Below are 22,008 nucleotides of genomic sequence, written 5' to 3'. Positions count from 1 at the left end.
TGGATTAAATGCAACTTTTGATAAGTTTCTCTAAATATTATCTCCACTTATTATGATTAAATGATTAAATACAAATGCCATTTACTTCCATTGACCAGCAATGATACTGAAATTCGGGTATTATGAAACAGGCACTGAAGATCTAAAAAAATAAAAATAAAAACTGGCGGTAGAATGTTGTAAAATCACAAGACCACCAACTCTCCCAAACTGGACTTAAGCTTTGAATTATGATGCACCAAACAGTTATGAGATTTGAACCGATAGGCAACACAGATAACACTTCTACAGACTTCACCTTGAATTCCTCAATGCAGAGTTTGCCAACAACGTTCAAATATATTTCACAGCAAAATAAGTATGTATTATTTAATGTTTATAAGCGTAGTTTTTTCTGATGGTTTTCTTCAGTCAACAGCTTAATATTGAAATAGTTTTACCTCCAGTATTTCCCCGACTTAGTTTTTTTCTATTTTGTTTTGTTTTACTGGTATTACAAATGAAAACTTACACCTCTAGACATAGAAATAAAAATAGCCACTAGTATTTCTTTATTAAATACAATATTGCATATACAAATGCTGGTAATTGAAGTGGTTCAAATAAAATTGCAGGAAATGCCTCTTGGAAAATATTGAAAGGGTTAATATCAATTTGTGCTTTAGTTGATCAACAACTATAAAATGGAAGAGACTGATACTTAATTAATTATAAATTAGTGTCCCCTATTACAATTCAACAAATTACAAATAACGTGTGTAGCATTTAATTGTAAATTATACTGCAATTACTACTTATTAATTTTCTATTTTTTCCTCTAAGCAATGCTCTATTCTATACACAGCATGCTATACATTATTCAGACAGCTATTATTGTATTTCCATGATCACTATTGCTTTTTAACCCTAGAATTTGCTTGAAAAGTTGCATAACTAAAAAGTTATCAACACATTTCCCATATTTACTAATTTCAATCCTCACAGGAAATATTTTTATGTATTATTTTACAAACAACCAAAAATTAAAAAAAAAACATGAAACTATGTACGATTACATTAAAATGTATAAATATGTAATAAAGCAGCCACTGTATTTGATGAATCCTAAAATATTAGCTCCAAAATAAATAAACAGTAGTTTGGAATGTCTTTTAAAGACTACAAGCGTACCCTTTTTAGTTTCCATCACACTAGTTTCAAGTAAACTTTTTCTCCTTTTCCATTACACACATCTCACAGGCAATCTCAAAAGAGATTTCCCTTGAATTATGCACATAAATGACACCTTTTTTTCTTCTGTTAGCAGTACATCAATGTTTATAAGATATTTCACTGCACCAGGCAAACTCTTGCTCTTAATGACGGAATGGTTTCACCTTCTGCACAAGATCTTTAAAAGTTGGACGGTCTTTTTTCCTGAAAAATTAGAAAAAAAGACAATTGCTTAGTTATTAATGTGTGCAAATGTTTCAAGTAATGAAGACACTTTCCCATTGTCTCAAATATATGCAGTCACTGGCAGGTTATTTACTTTGGCTGTATGTTAATATTTATATTTACCCATCAACATTTAGGTTGTGTGCACTATTCAGTGCATAGTCGCACAACATTTACAGCCTAAGCAATTTTGGTCTGACATATGACCACTAGAATACCTACCATAACCAAGCACATTACATATTTTTTATTGGAAGATGCTACAACATACACATGTCCTCATATTTTACTGTCCACTTTATATTTACAAACAGCACAAATAATACATTATATAATATGTAGTAGCCAACAACAGCTATATGCACTTGCACACCACAGTGCCATCTATTGGACTTAGGCAGAGTTAACTTAGTAGCTAAAAAATCTAAAATCTTTACAGTTACACCACTTAAATATCAGCCATCTTCTTACTTCCTCCTGTACATAATTGTTGCTATCTTTTTATTTTCCTTAAAGCTTGACCAAAAATTTTCACTTGTTCATAACTTTCTTAATATCATGTAGGTGCCTAGTAGTTGAACATTACACTGGTAATCAGAGTGTAATGGTCTAATGGCATGCTTGTCACATCTGTGGGTCAGGTAAAAAATAAATTAAACAACAAAGAAAGGGTCATAACTTGGTCAACTCGGGTCTTACAGCTAAAACATGGCTCACTTTTTATTGTAGCCCTATTAGAGTTAAGATCTAGTTAATCTGTTGGACCGCTGTTTGGGTGTTTATGCTGCTATTTAATTAGTGTTTGGTATATTTGTGTGGTCAGGGGAAGGGGCAACCGGGCAATAATATTCTGATCCATCACCCAATTATAAAAAGATTAATGTCATTGACTTGGCAGATTATCACAGCACATGACAAAACTAGAGTTCTGAAATGACCCTCAGCTAAACATGAAGAAATCCACCTTCTTGCTTCATTTAACAAACTGCTGTGTAATACCAATTGGATTGTGGTAAAAGTAGATCATTAAAATTATTTTTATTTAATCTATAGAAGATCAAATATCATGGAGGAGGAAAGAGATTATGGAGAAGAAAAATTCTGTGAAATGGCCTAAAAGACAATACAAAAACTATTTCTAAACATAATTTGGCTTGATGCACTGTGAATCATTCAGCTGAGCTATGCAACGCATTTTTGTTTGTCTGCCAGAAAGGTCTGCTATGAATGACAACATCTGTATATCATTTAGCAATTAAAATTTGCGGAACCCAGTTGTCCTAGAAGCAAGTGCACATAATCCTAAAGCTGACCTGAAGTGCAACAGTACTTGATGACTTTGTTTTGGTTGCAACATACAGTTACATACTGATACTTATCCCTGTCTACAACAATTCCTTCTTAATGGCTTCCTCATTGCTTTTAAGAAATTTTGTTTTCATAATTTAATAACTAGAAAAAAAAACATCATAACATATTTCGAAACTATTTTGTTGCAATTATAAGACACTGATAAATGCATCATTTGATTGGTAATACTTGACACCAACACTAAAAAAATCCTGTTCTTCCAGCATAAACTCATGACACCAAGAATTCTACACGAATTAAACTTACCTGTATTTTCGGCATAAACTCATATCAGATATCATGAAATTCAACTCAATTTCAACCTAACAATACTCCTAGTATTAACTCATGATATCATGAACTCTACACAAAGTTAACTTACTTGTATTTCCAGCATAGACTCATGATGTCATAAATCTCTTGTGGACAATCTGGAGGCTTTTCCAACCTTTGATTAGCCTCTATCATCTGCAAAATATCTTGTCCTTTCTTTCCCTAAAATATGCATGAATATGATAAATCTTTTATAAGACAAACAGTTACAATTTTAATCTTAGCACCTAGGAAAATTTACAAAAGACAGAAAATTCCGTATGATAATTTAATACTGAGCTGCTTCTTTATTAGTCTTCTAAATGTAAGCTTAATGATCACATGGGAAGTCAAATATCAGGAAAACATTACTGATGAGTTCCACCTACTCTGTAAGGTTTCTGTCCATATGAGGTGGCCTCCCACAAAGTGACTCCATAACTCCAGACGTCGGACTTGGAATCAAACTTGAAGTAGTAGATACACTCAGGAGCATACCATTTGAGAGGCCATTTTCCTGCAGCTGCAGCCTGAAAGTCAAAACAAATAATAATAATAATAATAATAAATTTCTGACAGATGCCTAAGATTTCAGTTTGGTATTTTCCTGTCTACATAAAAAAGTTTTCTTTCTGTTTATACAAAAAGAGAAAACTTTAACTTTCCCATATCAAAATGTATGAAATGAAATATTAACCTTATCATATCCTATTTTAGATTAAGACTTCAAACATTTATGAATAATCAAACATTCTTTTAACTGACTCCTTTCAATAATTACCTTGTAATACTCATTATTTGCTCCTACGGCTTTCGACATTCCAAAATCACTGATCTTGGCAAAACCCTCATGTGCTAGCAATACATTTCTAGCTGCTAAGTCACGGTGAACAAAGCGAACACTCTCCAAATACTCCATCCCCAGGGCCACCTGATGCATGATGGTCATCACTTTGTTCATGGGAAACGACCTGAAAGGGATTATACAATAAAACTGTGGTTACTCAAGACTGAAACATGCACTACAATGATATAGATTTTCCTCAATGCATGTGTTACAGCATTATCTTATAGCATTTGTTATCCTTTCTATGCTTACGTGATACCTTTTTATAAGAACCTTTAGCTAAAGGAAGATGATGTATGTCTTAAGAAAGCATGATACTACACTTTTCTTATTTATTCACATCAATAGAGACAACTTATTCTGGTTAGTAAAAAAGTTTTCCTATATTTGATTGTTTAAATATAATGTAGAAAGTATACTGAACACAACTCATGAGGGCCAAATGCAAATGAAGGAAACTAAAAACTAAAAACAGGGCTTGAATCAATTCAAGAACATATCAAGGCTTTAAGCTTCAAGAGGACTTAACTAATCAAAACAAAGGGCTGTGATTCAATAAAAACTTGTGACTTTTCTTTTTTCATATATTCAATATGTGACTTCATTATGTATGCAAAAGCACATCAGTGGTAAAACAATGTGTTCTCACCTTATACTGTGTCCTTTCAAAAATTTGTTGAGTTGTCCTAAAGGTGCCAACTCCATTACCAGCATGATTGTCTCTCCTTGACTTACCCCTAAAATCCAAATGATGAGACACATTGAGTATGTGTATACTGTCAATCTAATAGGGAATCTCTTTATCAACTTGGTTTCTCAATGGAGAACAATGGATAAACACAAAACCCATCTCCCTCAGCTTTATTTAGTACCATGAAATCAAACCTTAATTTCTTTCTTATCACAAATTGTACCGACTGAAAATATCTAAGCTAAAGCTAAATTATTTAGGATCCTTTTTGGTGTTCTATCATTGTGTCAGAATTAATGGCAAAATTTCACATCCCATTACTTCATATTTACTGTTTATAAATTGATGACGTTTGAGGCTCAGTTGCTGCCTTCTGACCCCAGCAGACAGAAAATGAACACCATTTGCTGAAGGGTCTACATGTTTGCTTACATAACAATTATTCTATGGTATAAATCTTATTGAGACTCAGTCATCTTTAGTAACAATTAGTCTCATCATTATTCATTCAATAACTTACCTATAAGCCTAACTATATTTTTGTGCTTAAGGTCTGCCATTATTCTAGCTTCTTTTAAAATGTCTTCCTGCAATATATAGTAGGCTTAAGTACTCACACTCATGATACAAGCATCTCTCAAAATGACAAAAATTACTCATGTTAATTTTTAAATTTTGTCCTAGAAGACATATTAAATTCACAATTTTGGTAATATGTGATGTAAATCTATTTAACAAGACTTACTTCAAATAAAAACTTCATTAAAGATACTTGCACTTTATATAGGTTTTTCCAACATTCTTATAAAAATTTATGTATTTACCCTAGCATTTGGAATGTCATTAGCTTTTAACGTTTTTACAGCCACTGGAATTTCTGCAGCATTGCCATAACCATGTCCCCTGATAGGTGGTGTGTAACGTCCCTTCTTCACAGCTCCAAAGGCACCAGAGCCTAAGGGAACAAAACAAAGTCAGAGATATAAAATGGTACTAAGGAAAATGTCATCAATTTAAAGAATGAAACATAAGATAAAAGAAGCCTTAATAAAAGTTGGTAAAAAGTACACACATAAACATAACCTAAGACCCCATTCCCATAGATTTTAGATCGATCTATCCCTGTGGGGAGTCTCACTAGATTACTGTCAGCTTAGCCGGCTTAAGCGTCTGTCCCGCCTACTAAAAGCTGTAAGGGGGTAATTAACTATGGTGCGTGCTCGGCTGGCTGCAATTTAGCGTGAACCCCCAGGGAGTTAGGTCGATCTAAATCTAAATCTCTGGATCGATCTAAATCTCTGGGAATGCACCCTAATTGTTATTTAAGAAGCTTTTTCATTAAAAGGAATGTCAAGAACTTATCATTAAATAATCTGACAAAATTAAGACTTTGTTCATGGTTCAATACCTAGATCCTCATCTAATTTGAGATGAGTGATGTCTAAATTGAAGATTTCTTCTGATATTGGCACTGAATCGTAAATCTTCTGCCTTTCTTCTGCAACATTGGGGGTCTCAGGAGGGGGAGGGGCATTTCCTGGAAGAAAGGCATACAAGCGAACCATGTCACATAACATATCAATGATATCATACATAATGTATTCACTACCAAATTTGAGTAACATTCAGGACGAATTTTCATCACTGTTTTCTTTATACAAAAATATCAAGTGTAATCTTCTTATTTGAACACATAATTTTCCCACTAATTGAATGATTTAGTGCCTTTAATCATTCAGAAACAAAAAATTCATAATCAAGTCAACGGTTTTTTCTGACACTTGGTGTGTTACTTACTTTCTGGCATTTCTGGTTCATCCCACGTGCCACCTATATGTACTGCAGCAATCCCCATAGCAGCATGATTGACACGCGAAGGAGAGCGTTGAGCAGCTGTAAATGCAAAATTACAATTTCATTTTAATTGTAAATAGCAAAATCACCTTACACTGGCTACAAATTAGCATTTTTTCATTCTTGAATGGAAATTATACAAAACCACAATCAAGTGAAATAAAAAGTTTGTTTTTTTTTCTAGCGTAAATACTTCACCTGAAGCAGGGCTTCTCGGACCACTTTTGGGTGTAGGAAGTCTTAATGGTGCATTTGAAGATGAATGTCCCCTGGGAGGGGGTGCAACCTCACTAGGAGGGGGTGCAGGTAAAGGTGAATGAGGGTTTCTCCTTGGCAAAGGACCAGCAGATGCTTCAGGGAGTCCATTGGGCTCAGCAGATGCATACAACTGTTCACTTTCATTGGCTGGCACTGTCCAGTATGCAGGACTGTCGTCCATATTGGTGGCTAAAAGCATTATAATCAAACTAATTAAACATTTTGGCTAAAAAAAAAAAAAAAAAAAAAAAAAAAAAAAAAAAAAAAACTTTTCGTTGCAGTAAGATTACTATTTCAGTTATAATACCTTTTCTTTAAATCTCATTTATGTCTAAATCAAAAATTCTGACCTCCCACATTTTTCTTCCTATAATCAGGTCTTGTGCATGGTTCACGGAGTTGACACAATAACCCATCAGCTCTGTTGTAATAATGATCAACTAACTGAAATATCCAATGGTATCTATTGTTGAATCAAAAAACCTTGTGAGATTTGTTTTCAAATCATTCAGTTAACAAACATGAACAAATGTGAGAAAAAATTAGTCAACATGTCTATGTCTATGAAAACCAATAGGAATATGCTAACATTGTAGGACTTCTGATTCATCATGTACTGGTGGTAGAAATAGGAGAAATTATAAATACCAACAACACTGAAAGAATATCATTTATATTAGCCAGTTGTAGGCTGATAAAAATTGTGGGAATAATAAGTAATGTTTGGGGCATAGGTACAGTCAGAAAAAAAATCTGAACATCTGAACTAAAAAAAGGTTCCATATATATATATATATCAGTCTGTGTCATAAAAACCATCAACAGTGCAATGCTAACCTCCATAACACTATTAAACTTAGGTCCATCCTCGATGGCTAGCTGTCCAGATGGATGGAGATCCAACTTGTAGTGTTTTGCTGCATTATTAAAGCTTACTGTCATGGCAAAGCCTTGACTTCCTGCCTTGGCACGGACACTAAAAGCAGTGAAGAAACAGCGAATATGTACAATTAAAGCCACATGCATAAAAAAAGGAATGATGAAAATGATAAATATGTATTTTCCAATACAGGGAAAACTATAGTGCATGACATGTAATAAAGGGTTTTCATTTAAAAAGTGCCCACACCCATGCATGTTGTAACCACAAAAAATGCTTGTTCTCATGCAAACATTAAAATACTTACAGAAAAAGTCCATTTCTGTGCCCTGCATTTCTCAATCGATTTTCAGCTTCCTCCCTCTCAATGTTGTTGTGGAACCAACATTGGTCTTTATGGAGATCCTTTGCCACCACATTAAACAGCTGAAATCTCTGAGGGCCTAAAGCATTGGCTAATGCATCTCCCTAAAAAGTATCAAACACGTACTGGATGAATGCTAATTTAAAAGTGGATTTCTGATATATCATACATTTGCAAGACATCATGTGATGTCCAAGGTACCATTTTACATGCTGTAAAAGAACAAAAACGACACCAAAGGAATTAATTCTCAAGAAAAATTACAATAGCACTTTTGTCTCTTATCAAAGAGCACATCATGGCATCATATTGCATCACACAAACAAGATTTTTTTTTCAATCAGTTCAGAAATATATCTAAGAAGAGCTTCACCTTTAGGCCCATCTCACTGACTTTCTTCAGTAATACTTGATCAAATTCTGTTTGGGTAACCCCCCGGAACACCATCAGAGGCCGGTTCCCCCTTTCAACTGGAATGGAGGGTAAGCAAAGTAGACCATCCAGGAAGGTTTTATGGTGCTGTATTAGTTCTACAGGTCCACTGAACTTCTTGCCATCAGGTATCTGATATTTCCCATCAAGCTGACGTTCTATGTTGTAATGGTGAACCCTACATGAAAAGAAATGAGATAAGAAAGTATGGCTACACTGAAATCACTTAACAGGAGACAGTTCAGTAGGGGTTTTAGTTTCAATTATTGTAACTCTTTTGCAGGTACAGTGGAAGTCATAAGAAGTGTGATAGTTCATATACTATCAAATGCTATTATAACCTAGTACTAGTAAGTTGACAAAAAGTATTACACCATATTCCGACATTTTCAACATTTTTCTCTTATAAGTTCAATGTCAAATCTACAATTCCCACCTATTTCAAAGAGTGTTTCTAAACACATTTACAAGATTAATTTTAACTTAATGTAAGGCAGACAAAACACCTCCATGTCATCACTTTACAAGCCTCTGTCTGAAATCTGCTCAATTACAAAATAAATAAATAAATAAATAAATAAATAAATAAATAAAAAATAAAAAAGCTGAAGCTGCAGCAAATCTTACTTGACAAGGTATGTTACATGAACTTACATGTAATAATGACAACATGCTGCACAATACAAGCCATTTCAAACATTATAAAATAGCAATATCAAATTAAAGCATCAGGTTGAGGCAACATGCTTTTCAATATCGTGTATTCAGGTCTATTAATGATTTGGAAGGCTCTTTACAAGAAAAATATACTGCACTGCTACTTACTCATCGCGGAAACACAAAGACAGTGCATAATTCCCATGTTTATTTACACTCTCTCGCAGAAGGTACATGCCATCTCTGCAGCCTGCCTGCCTTAGAACTGTGGTGGCTTCTTCACGGGTGATTCTCCCCCAGAAATATGACATTGTCCCTGGAGGTATACTGACTCCAGCCATCTTTTTTCCCCAGGTGTTTGTATAATTTAATTTTGTTGAATTTCTTGTAAGTTATTATAATTTTATGCTTGTTTCTTCTCACTGTAGCTACATGACTATGTAATGAGATACGGCATGTTTGTTTACTACTTTCTACTATTTCTTTGGGTTATTCTATTCAACCACACATGCAGATTCCATTGACTAGCTTCTGGATTTCTTCCACATATTGTAATCTTCTCAGCAGTGTAATTCACTAGTTTCATCAATCTGAAAAAAAATTAATTAGGAATATAAAAATGAAGGTTTAATTTACTTATTGTTAATTTTAACCAAAAGTCATATATGATATATGAACATTGTGGAGATAAAGTATATGATACAGCTAGAGTATATAAGTAAGTCAATAGTGCCTAAATTACGTATATATATGTTGCCTCAGTATTTGGACTATAAAAGTGAAAAATAATGAGCATCCACATATTGAATGTTTCCATTTTCTTTTCATTTCGTTAATGTTCATAGTATGGGTTCATCCATACAGGGATATCATGAGAACATACTTTCAACTACACCATGCAGGATATCCTCATCCTCAGCTAGTCACAAAGCAGTATTTGTAAAGTGAAACTAGGATAAATAAATTATGTTCAATTACAGTAGCATGGAATTTCGACTTCAAATTCATGTCCATTTATTTAAGCTAAGATTATTCAAGATTCAAGAAAATTGCGAATTTGGCAAAAGCATCTTTCTAACAAGTACAGTATTTCAACTTGGCAGCAAAACTTAGTTACCCAGTCACGTTGAGTACAAACATACAAGTACAGTACAGTACATGTATTATTTAGTATAGTAAATTGTAGTATGGTTACTACTAGAAAACTCAGTAGTACTTTACCTCAGTTTCAGCCTTACATGCTAATGGTACCCTTACCGTAGCGCTATGAAACCGTTGTCTGCGGTAATGGTACCGTTAGCAGAAGACTGAGGTAATATTAGAGATCTTAAGACCGTAAACTTGGGTAAAATACATGTAGACATTGTAGTAACTGCTGTATTTAGTACCGCATCTTAGGTCTGGATAAATTTGCTGCACACTCTGCCATTCACTCTCTATTACAAAAACTATTCAAAAGAATATTCAATAAACTGTTTAAGCATTCAAATTATCTTTCAAAGTACTTCAAATGATTAAAATTTAATAAGAGACTGCAACCAGGAAGCTCAGCCCACCTGTTGACCTCCCATGTTTCTTCTCGTTTGAGTGGACGAGAGAAAACGGTAAACAATATGGCAGCCCCCTGCAAAATCAGACACTTTCATGTTTCTTCTGTGATGATCGCTGCTGTATTGCTTTATTCTTTAGTATTTTTAAATACCCACAACAGAGTGCATTAGCCGATGGCGTTAAGACAGATAGATGACATATTTTGATGATTAGAATTTACATGGCAAGTTAAAACAAATTTTACTTGAAGCATAATTATAAATCTCTGAATCAGTGAATAGAATAAACTGGCGCTGAGCCGGCTTAATTTTGGTTTTGCAATGCTCCCTGTTAAAATGTAACATTAAAGTCTAAAAGGAAAAGTAAACAAGGTCAACGGTGTAACTTTTCCTCCTAAGATTAATCCCCTGGGCCAGCACTCTGCTAAAAGCTATTTAGACAAATAACACCAGTTTAAAATCTGAAAGAGGGGGGCACTCACTCAGTAACATAAAGTAAATACAAACGTAGGGTCAGAGGGATGCAAAAGATGACCCACAAATACCAGGCCTGTAGCCAGTAAGTTTAAAAAGGGGGTTCTTGTTTCTCTGTGTGTCTTCCATTACACTGTGAAGCATATCATTCACAAATAAAGTCATTTATATATCGGTTCATGAACCAGTTGGATAACATTTTACTCTTTTTATTCCATCAGATAGTGTTAGCACTTGAGTACACCATTTGTAAGTGGCATCACACATAGTCATGAAAGAGAGTTTTAGGATGTTATGAGGCCTTACCTGAGGCAACCCCCCCCCCCCCCCTCCATCTTCCCTCCAACCTGACTACAGGCTTGTGTCACAATATGTACGTGCAGCTATAGACTTCAGTAGCATATGATGTGTTTGTTTGCTTGTTTTCATGTTGGGTAAATGCTTCTTAATGAAAAGTCTGTGACATATAATATTTTAAATACTCGGGCACTACTCTCTTTCCAAATTATGAACTATAAAGTTGGCCCTAAGTGTTGTATTACTGGTGTTAAAATGTGATATACAAGGTGTAGTGTACTGCTCTTTAAGACAAACTGCTTGTGTTCTTGTTTAAAATAATGGGATTGTTTTACCAACATTTGACAAGTTTATGTATCATCTTCTGCTCCAGAGCTAATCCAATCATGAAGACTGACACTTGCTACTGTGGTGAAAATGTATCCAAGTTACAAGAACATGTACTACAGTGCACAATATGCAAGAAGAAATTTCATTTTGGTAAATATACAACGTTAACATTTTAGGACTTGCAACATGATAACTCTTTCAGGATACTTTTAAAAATGTACAGTATACCCCACAAACTTAATCATTTTATTCTAATGTTGAATTCTCAGGATGGTATTTCCATTTGAATAGGTACATGTATTTTGAAAACTGATTTTGATAAGGAAAATGCATTCGTGTCAGCATTTTCATGAATTTTGTTTTATCAGTTTATATTGTCTTTAATATTTACAGAGTGTCTAAAAACAGGGAGACCAACCCCTCTTGAAGGAGATACTTTCTTTGCCCTAACTTGTCAGGAATGCAGTGACACTGGGGAGGAGAGATGTACCAGACAGAAACTACAGTGGTATGCCATTATTTATATTGTAGATCTGTCTAGGAACAGAATTTTAACATTTTTTTGCAGGTGCATTTTACGACCACTAATTAGGCTATTTATGATTGCACAGAACAGTTTATTAAAAGATAAGTTAGGTTTGGTTGGCGTGTGTTATTTGATGAAGGGTATGTCCAATGATGGCATGGAATGTGTAAATTTGATTCTAGGACCCAGGTTGTTGTGCTGGCACTGTACAATCTACAGTTACAAGGAGCTGGAAAGTGTGGCTATTTCCGCTGGAAGGAACATATTTGTGCTTTTATTGATAAGCACTGGATTCATTTATTTGATGCCTCAAAGTAAGACATAACTTCTTGTTATTTCAGTTGTATTTGAAATTTGCAAAAGTAGAGGGCAAAGTGGTGTCATAACAGTATTATCCAAAGTTAATTTAACACTAGAGTGTTATGAGAATCTCATTGTATCAAAATGTCTTCTCTAATTGTTCTTTTATTTCTATGAGTGTGAAAGCTACACATTTTACAATTTTTTAAAGAAAGAAGACGTCAACCTGGCATGGTACAGTTGCTGGTGCCCTGTCTGCAGGCTGCCCTAAATACTTTGTCTCTGGTCAACTGGAGCTAAAGGAATCAGGATGGTGGAAGTTAACAGAGATGAAACCACTTTCACTTGATCAAGGTGCAGTTTTTGCATGAATGAGACCATTCCCAGAGACTATGGTACTAACTTTGGATCGATCTATCTCCAAGGGGGTTCTCACTAAATTGCTATCAACATCAGCAGCTTAGATGTCTTGCACGCCCAGCTGTTAGAGGGTAATTGACTATCATTTAGCGGCTTCAGTAGGCATGCCAGACATATAAGCAATTTAGCGAGAAACCCCTTAGAGATGGGTCGATCTAGTTAGATTGATCTAGGCACAGGAACCCAGTCAATGTGTACTGATGTATATCATATTTATCAGTAGAAAATTCTCTGTTGAAAAAGGTAATATTCTGATGTTTTTATCCTTTAAACTAGGATTCCTTTCCAATTTTTCAGAGTCGGGCCAGAGACATGGCAAGAAACAAAAGTTGGACTCTAAGGAATCTCTGGCAGTAAAAATGGAAGGTCTGAGAACCAGAGCTAGGAAGACGTCCATACAAGCTGCAATTGAACTGAAAGCAAGACGCTCAGTAACACAGGTGAAGATTAAGTTATATGCAATAATGATTTCATACAAATCCTCCTTAGTCAAACCAAGTTTAAAATGGGTATGGCATATCAGTATTTCATTTTATTAGTAATTAACCATATCTGGTATATCTGTATAGACCATTACAATGTCTCCTTTTTGGCTATAAGGCATCTTTAAGCCTAGTATTAATATGTTTATTAGGAAGCCAAAGACATCAGAAAAACTCGTTCCAGCACTGATTCAGGCACTGATTTCACAATGGATGTTGATAAACCCATCAGCAACATGACTGTTCCACAACCACCAGTGCTGAGAACAGGCAGAACCACCAGGTCCTCATCAGCTGTCCCCAGTGCACAGGGAACAGCTTCAGAAGAGATGAATGTGATGGCAGACAGTCAGCAGGATGCTCTTGATGCCATGGGGAAAGGTTCATGGTTCACTGAAAAAGATTTGAAACCTCCAGGTATGAGGTGATGGCATTTTTATGTACAGACACAGATGTGTCTGTACATATAGCCATTTTTAGGGCATTTTTAGGGAAGTTATGCTGTTTTTTCACTTCTTTCAACATATATGCAACGCTAATAACACAATATAAGAAAAACAGATAGGCCAATTGTCATTATACTCACAGGAGTAGTCAGACTAACTAAAACGCAGGTTGAGTTCCAAAATCAGCATAAACGGGCCATTCTTTTAGAAGTTCTGCTGTTTTTTCACATTTCCTCAGATTTAATTATTAGGCATGTTAACAGTCTCATTATTGAACTAATAAGATACGTAAAAGTGTTTGTTTGACATTTCCTGTATCTTAATAACATTGTTAGTTGATTATGTAAAAATGATGGTAAACTTGTTATTGAGTATTATGTTATAAAGTGTCAAAAATGGCAATAAACAAATATCATTGCAGTTTGTCAGATTCAATCATCTACTATATTCATTATCTCAGAATGGAGGGAATTGGACATTTAACACTGTTCTATTGATATTTTTCCCATCTGATCAATTTTCTTAGTTGATCATATACAAATGGTAGAAAACTGTTTATTTTGTTTTATGTTGAAAAAGTGTTTTAAAAATGGAAGTAAACCCATTGCAGAACAGTGCTGTCTTGTTTCAGCATATATGCAGCACCGATAACACGATAAGTGGAAAACCATTTTACCTTTTCCCTTGAAACTGATGAATATTCATAATACGCAGGTCAAGTTCGAAAATCAGCATGATCGGGTCATTTTTAGGAGAGTTATGCTGTTTTTCACTTTTTTCACCATATATGCAACACTGATAACATGATAAGTGAAAAATCATTTTACCTTTTGGTTTGAAACTTGCAGAACTTATGAATATTCATATTACGCAGGTCAAGTTCGAAAATCAGCATGATCGGGTCATTTTTAGGGTAGTTATGCTGTTTTTTCACTTTTTTCAGCATATATGCAGCACCGATAACACGATAAGTGGAAAACCATTTTACCTTTTGGTTTCAAACTTAACGAACTGATGAATATTCATAATACGCAGGTCAAGTTTGAAAATCAGTATGATTGGAAGTTATGCTGTTTTTCACTTTTTTCAGCATATATGCAACACTGAAAACATGATAAGTGGAAAACCATTTTACCTTTTGGTTTGAAACTTGCAGAACTAATGAATATTCATAATACGCAGGTCAAGTTTGAAAATCAGCATGATCAGGTCATTTTTAGGGAAGTAATGCTGTTTTTTCACTTTTTTTCAGCATGTATGCAACACCTTTGTGCTATATGATGGTACTGTATGGATAGCAGTCTATAAAATTGTCCCTTGGGTGATCACTAATTAAATTAAGGTCTATAAAGTCACTTGCCTACTCATTAATTTTCAATTGGCCATTAAATGAGATTACATAAAACACTCCTTGAGATTTCCCTGTAAAGTCCCATAGGTTTAGCTCTCTTAACTGTGTCACAAAATTAGGATTTGGTGATAATTGTGCAGATAAATGGTGTTTAACATTGCAAATAAATTTACAACAAAAAGAATGTGTTATGCCAACATGCTATAGATGAATAACAGTGGTTTATTTTTCTCAAACTTGTTGGGGTTATTAATATCAAGTTAATACAGCTAGATTAAAAGTTTGAATAGCAGCTTTATTGGAATTTTTTACGTTTTATTTAAAATTTTTTTGAAATTATTTTTCAAACACTAGCATCTTCAAGATGTGATTTTTTACTCCCATCCACCAGAAGTGCTGTGCATTTTCTGTATTTTTGTGTATAATTGTTATTTCTTCAGATTTAATTCTTAGGCATGTTAACAGTCTCATTATGGAACTAATAAGATATGTAAAAGTGTTGTTTTGACATTTTCTGCTTCTTAACAATATTGTTTGTTGATTATAAAAAAATGACGGTAAACCTGTTATAATATTGTGCATTGTGTAATAAAGTATCATAAATGGAAAGGAACTCATCATTGCAGTTTGTCAGATTTAATCATTCACTATGTTCAGCATCTGCAAATGGAGCAAATTGGACATTGAAAATTGTTTTATTGATATTTTTCCTATGTCAACAATTTTCCTAGTTGAACATTTAAAAATGACAGTTTATTGATCATTTTGTTTTAAAAAAGGTGTTGAAAATGGAAAGAAAATCATTTCAGTACAGTTATTTCTTGTTTACATTTTGGCATTTTGAAAGTGTGACTCTGAACTGCCATGGCCTTGAAGACCTTCCCAAATCACATTTTCTGAATATTCATGATACTTTTATTTTTTTTATAAAAAATTTTGATGGTCATTATGCTGTTAAGTATTATGTTTTATTGCATGAAAGTTGAAGAAAACCCTATTTTGGACACTGCTGCCAGGATAGCGATTAAGGGAAAACCATGTTACTTACGATACTGAAACTTACTGAAAAGTTTCATAAGACAGAAGTGCGCAGCTTGTGTTTGAAAACCAGTGTGATTGTTTTCTGTTTTGGAGGCATTTCAGGTTTATAGAGTGCTATACTGGCATTTTCAAGTTGTGACTTATCACTCTCATCTGCCAGTAGCCCTGTACTCTTACTTTGTAACATTTTCTGTATTTTGTTAAGTTACAAGAATGATTCTTAGGATTGACATACAGCCAAAAAAAAAAAAAAAATTAATTATATATATATATATATATATATAGATAGATAGATAGATAGATAGATAGATAGATAGATATTTTTTTAATGAGTTTAAGCAATTTTTTTTTGTGTGTAATTTTCACTGTACCTCATTCTGGCATTTCCAAAGTTTAACTCTTATCAGCCTGACACCTTAGGGACTATTTCCAGACCCTATCACGCTAACTGTGGATCGATCTATTTCCATGGGAATTCTTGCTAAATTGCAATCAATGTAAGTGGCTTAGTTGTCTGTCACGCCTACTGAAACTGGCATGCCAGAATCCTAAGACTCTCAAACTGAAAGCAATTTATTGAGAAACCCCTTGGAGTTGGATTGATCCTGTTAGATTGATCTAGGTATGGGAACTTAGTCTAATGCTTGATACACATTTTACTTTCATCCTAATCCAATGTTATGCAGAATAAGAATTTGATGTTGGCTATGCAGTTACAGTAAGCATAATACATTAGTTTATCAGAATTGACAGTATCCTATTTCCTGCGTTTTTATTTTCTGGTTTTTGTCTGTACATTTGACAGCTTTGCTGCCTTGTTCTTTTTCTTAATAAATATGCCAATGTCATTTGAAAATAAATGCTCAGCCCATTAGTTGTTCAGGTTGGATTTTTCACTGTGGTAAATAGCTTTTTTGGCTGTGTACCTGACTAGAATTCCCCTGAATTTCAGAGGACACTAGAAACTCTACTTTCTACAATCAGCATGCCTCAGTCATTTCCAGTATTGACAGAAGCATGCTGATAGTAGGGAGGAAAGTTTTCAGTGTTCTCTTAAACTCAGGGTGAAGAAGAGTCAGCTGCTACCAGTGGAAAGGAAATGAAATCAACAAGCTCTAGTGAACTTAAACGAGTGTGGGCATTATGACTGTGACAACCTTAAGAGAGGGGTGTGGCACAGCCCCAGTAACTGTAGACATACTTGCTCTGTATACCACTTACTGTAAGAGCGATGGAAAATAACACCTGACACTTGTGCTTTTGTGGCAAATCTTACTGAGAGCTATATCTAGAATTGTTAACGACAGTAATTTACAAAGGTAGGCATATCATTTGAGCAATTGCATTTAATTCTAGAGACAGTCCCCCAGTTGTTGTTGATGGAGGATGAGGCTCTAGAAGATGACAGTGACTTTGAAATAGATCCTGGCAGTATCTCTCCTCCCAGAGATGAGGACACCCTCATGATGGACAATACTCCAGATGTTGTTGACATTCTGTCTGCATTACAACATACAGGTAAAGGTGAATGTAGGCAGTATTGAATTGAAAACTCCATTTGCGATAAAGATCATGATAACTTAAAGGCATAACGTTTTAAACAATATATAAATAATAAATAGAAGATTATGATAATCAGGTGATAGAAGAAACGTGATACATACTATAAATTTTCCTAACATCTTTTTTTTTTCATTTTTGTGTTGTAAATCTGTTGTGAATAATAATGCTGTGTTTTCATTAACTGCTGTAAGTTGCACTTCTGCATACTGTGCCATTTTTAGATGTAGTTGAACTGAATAGCACAGCTATGGCAACAGTGACCAAAACTGTCACCACTGAATCTGAAACAAACTTCCAAGGCAGAGAAGAAGAAGAAGAAGGACAAGAAGAAGTGCAGCTTGCAGAAAATAAAGAAAACGAGGAAGATGAAAGTGATGTTGAGTCATCAGAGAATGAACATGATGCTGCATCTGAGTCCTCTGACAATGTAAGTGATGTTTTACTACAGCATGCTTATTATCTTCGAAAAGTTGGAATTTTTGGTTATCTTCACATTACCACATTACCATCTTGGGCATTGAAATTTTTCATTTGTATTTCTTGCTGTCCAAATACAATCACTGAAACTAGTCTTATGCCTTTTTCAGTCTAGTGTGAATGAAAACCAAAACAAACCTCTAAAGAAAGAAAATGAGATCACTGAAGTTCCTCCAGAGTCGAAGCCTCCAGACCCAGTGTGAGTATGCAGTTTATTTTTAAACTATCTGTGGTCCCTTACATTTTTTTTGAAAAATGTTGCTTGCCTTTTTCCATTCACAAGGAGTGGGATATTCTTTATAGCCTTCCACAAATAATTTCCTCCTTCTTGATGCTTTTTTGAAATGTAAGTAAAAAAACTTGAGAAAAGCTCTAATTTTTTATGTGAACCATTGATTGTTTTTAACCTTTACATTAAACAACAATGTTTGCTTTCAGATATGAACCTATGAGTGTATATGAAGAAAAACGGCTATTGAAGAAATTAAATTCAATTGGCTCTGGTGTAGAACTAGACAGTGAAACAAAAAGATTTAGGGCTAAATTACGTGTCAGACAGGTACAGAATTTTTTCATTAATATATGCTAGTTAAAAGACTATAATTATTGAAATGCATTCACTCAAGAATTTAAGACTTTTATCAAAGAAAAATACATAACTGCAAATGTAGCATTGGAATGGGCTTAGTAGCAGTGCCTAAAGCTAGTGGAACTGCAGCCTTACCTTTACTACAAATGGCTAGCAAGAGTTCAAATTTGAAGATAGTCGGAATAAAAAATTTGATGACTTTGGTTTCAGCTTAAGAGAGAACGTGGTTTACCTATCTTTGACTTGGATGCAACCATGGCCATGCTGACAGGGCAAAGACGTGACTTAGAGGTTGGTGAATTTTTGAAAAAATAAATCTATAAGGCTTTAAAGATTAGAGGTTTCATTACATGTGTGATGTAAGTGTGCGGGTAAATGTATTGCAGCAAAACTTTTAAAGCACCTTTTCCTTATTGATGAAGAAGTCCTCAACTTTTCATCTTGAGATGTTATTATGTTCCACTTTTTTTTAAAGTCTGAAATGGAGATAAGAAAAATTTGAAAAACACTGTAACAAAATTGAATTGTTTATAACATCAAATGTACTTAAAACATGTTAACTGTAATATTTTTATTTTTAGTTAAATTACCAGATGAATCCATCTCATCTGCCTACTTCAAGGTTTGGATATGCAGACTACAGAGTGCTAGATAGATTTCAGATGCCATCTCATTCTTTGCCTTCACAAGTACCTCATTTCTCATCATTTCTGAACCGCCTCGTGGGCACAGAGGATGATCAGCTGCAAAGTATATGTAGTCCTTATACTGCAAGGTAAACCAACACTAGCTCTATTCATTTTTCCTTTTCTTTTCTTTCTTTTTTAGTTGATGTAATGTTGTTATTTTCCAAACAGATCTGACTAGTTTGACTTGAACAAAGTTTCTTTGCAATTTTAGAGTTATGCTATTTAAGTTTTTATATTGCTGCCTGTGAAATATTTTGATGTGGAATCTTGAAATTCAGGTGTGATGTATACCCTCCATACTTTTTAATTTTCAGATTTTTGAAACCATTTATCAGACGAGATTATGAATCGGTATCGTTAAAGATGAAACTTTTTCAAGAAATTATTTCATTTCCACACAGGTAAGCTGTTCAGGTTTGTTGAAAAAAAAATGCCTTTGATGCATATTGATTTATGGACATCATATAAAGATAATTTTTCCCAACAGCTCAAATGTGCACATGTTAAAAGAAATCCATCAGATGTGCAGATGTAAACAGCTCTTGTTATCAAGATAGGAAAATCAACTTTACAGGGATGACCCAAGCTGGGAGCCACCAGTCTTGCCTCCTATAGATTACTGCTATGTGAGACCACAGCATATACCCTCAGTAAATGCTCTATGTAGAGAATTCTTCTGGCCAGGGATTGATTGTAAGTTACAGTGTGATTTAAATTTGTTGTGAAAAATATGATGAAAAGCATATTTTCAAATGGTTTTATAGATCGACTCTGGAGGTACAACAATACTAATGGCGCCACTTGTAAAAAATGACACAAAGCTTTTCAATTTAAAAAGCTTAATCTTTTAAATGATTAAGAGGATATTTGAAGAAACTTTTTGGACAAGGTAAAGTTTGTTGAGGCTAATAAAAATGTGATCTTCCAACAATTAAATGAAGTTCTCATTGATTGTAATTTTCTATTAAATGTTCTATTGCCAGTGTCCGAGTGCCTACAGTATCCAGACTTCAGTTGTGTAGTCCTCTACAGGTAAGTTTCTCCAAATTAAATTTGAAAAGACATCTATCTAAACAGCATATATCACAGGCAAAATGTAGACATAACTATGGCAATGTTAAAATATGAAACTTCATTGCAAGTTGATTCTGTAACTAATTATGGATTTCGACATATAAATGGGCATTATAATAAGTAGGCTCTTACATAAATCTGTTCATAACATTTTTTAACACAGGAAAATTGTGATAGGCTTTGCCTTCATGGTGCCAGATGTAAAGTACAACGAGGCCTATATCTCCTTCATCTTCACCCACCCAGAGTGGCGGAGGTGTGGGATTGCCACCTTCATGCTTTATCATCTTATTCAGGTGGGTTAGAAAATAAAGTTGTAATGACAGTATCTCTACTCAGGGCTGCATTTGCCACTTTCTTTTAAGTATAGGTGCAGGTTTTTTGTATTGTTTTGTGTATTTCTTTTCAAGATACAGCGTATCAGTTTGATTTTTACACAGAATGAAATATTAATGGCTATTTTAAGATATAGATCTAATTTTTGTTACACCCCCCTCTTTTCCAGGTGTTATAATTATGTATTCAATTTTTTTCTCCTTCAGACCTGTATGGGCAAAGATGTTACTCTTCACGTTTCTGCAACCAATGCGGCTATGCTGCTCTATCAAAAATTCGGTTTCAAACCAGAAGAATTCATTCTGGACTTCTATGACAAGTATTATCCAGAAGATTCAAAAGACTGTAAACATGCTTTCTTTCTTCGACTTCGAAGATGATTTAATTTGGGCAACCGTAGACTTAAGAAAATGAGATTTTGTTTCTGTACACAGATGGGAGAAATACTACATGCCGTTTTAACCAAAATATGAAAATTCCTCCTGGCATCACAAAAATTTTTTGGACTGGATAGAAATAGGGTGTTACAAATTTTCAGGGATGTGAGCTTTTGTGAACTTTGTTTTTAAAAAGTCAACTAATTGGAGGCAATTTGTAATATTTTCAAATCCCTGCAGGGTTTTGGAATTTTATAAATATTTATTATGAATGAGAAATATTATATATATATATATATATATATATATATATATATATATATATAGGAGCCAAGACACTCTTTTGTCCATCAACAGGCCAGTTCATAGTGATAATACTTCCAAATGTGTATTGAGCTTTTCATGTTTCATTAGCAAATAAATATATTTTTGATATTTTAACATTTTATGAATATTTAATACTATCATTTAAAGGTATTTAGGTTTCTGATTCAATTGAAATAAACAGCAATTTTATCTCTTGCTACAAGTATTGCTGTTAGAATCTCGGGTACCTCCAGAGACACCTAAATTTGCTTTTTTCTGCACAATATATAGTCTTTG

General features: G+C 34.1%; 2 protein-coding genes across 5 annotated transcripts; one reads left to right on the top strand and one right to left on the bottom strand.

The window, feature by feature from the left end:
- Positions 1-522: 522 nt before the first annotated feature.
- On the bottom strand, positions 523-10,719 carry LOC106164633 (tyrosine-protein kinase SYK). Of its 3 annotated transcripts, none has more exons than XM_087015939.1 (16): positions 10,640-10,719; positions 9,252-9,673; positions 8,367-8,604; positions 7,937-8,097; positions 7,587-7,725; positions 7,100-7,193; positions 6,690-6,938; positions 6,435-6,530; positions 6,046-6,174; positions 5,462-5,592; positions 5,158-5,224; positions 4,596-4,683; positions 3,881-4,070; positions 3,489-3,629; positions 3,170-3,282; positions 523-1,416 (listed from the first exon to the last, which is right to left on the bottom strand). In XM_087015939.1, the coding sequence occupies exons 2-16, from the start codon at positions 9,422-9,424 to the stop codon at positions 1,356-1,358; spliced, it is 2,070 nt and encodes a 689-aa protein (XP_086872065.1). In that variant the 5' UTR covers positions 9,425-9,673; positions 10,640-10,719; the 3' UTR covers positions 523-1,355. The 3 variants fall into 3 exon arrangements, with proteins under 3 accessions (XP_086872065.1, XP_086872080.1, XP_086872073.1); XM_087015954.1 differs by lacking the exon at positions 10,640-10,719 and adding an exon at positions 10,305-10,326; XM_087015947.1 differs by lacking the exon at positions 10,640-10,719 and adding an exon at positions 9,967-10,033.
- LOC106164635 (cysteine-rich protein 2-binding protein) lies at positions 10,691-21,664 on the top strand. Of its 2 annotated transcripts, XM_087015890.1 has the most exons (19): positions 10,717-10,857; positions 11,329-11,480; positions 11,778-11,884; positions 12,128-12,242; positions 12,443-12,574; positions 12,772-12,914; positions 13,278-13,420; positions 13,615-13,879; positions 17,657-17,818; positions 18,085-18,290; positions 18,451-18,539; positions 18,779-18,899; positions 19,140-19,220; positions 19,511-19,704; positions 19,933-20,019; positions 20,193-20,311; positions 20,602-20,650; positions 20,856-20,988; positions 21,235-21,664. In XM_087015890.1, the coding sequence occupies exons 3-19, from the start codon at positions 11,791-11,793 to the stop codon at positions 21,406-21,408; spliced, it is 2,307 nt and encodes a 768-aa protein (XP_086872016.1). In that variant the 5' UTR covers positions 10,717-10,857; positions 11,329-11,480; positions 11,778-11,790; the 3' UTR covers positions 21,409-21,664. The 2 variants fall into 2 exon arrangements, with proteins under 2 accessions (XP_013398059.2, XP_086872016.1); XM_013542605.2 differs by lacking the exon at positions 11,329-11,480 and having other exon boundaries at positions 10,691-10,857.
- Positions 21,665-22,008: the final 344 nt, after the last annotated feature.

The sequence above is a fragment of the Lingula anatina genome, chromosome 1 (genome assembly GCF_051362555.1).
Source record: "Lingula anatina isolate TDL-2025a chromosome 1, LinAna3.0, whole genome shotgun sequence".
NCBI lineage: Eukaryota > Metazoa > Brachiopoda > Lingulata > Lingulida > Lingulidae > Lingula > Lingula anatina.
Note: the sequence above shows the minus strand (reverse complement) of the source record. Positions and strands in the feature narration are given on the sequence as shown.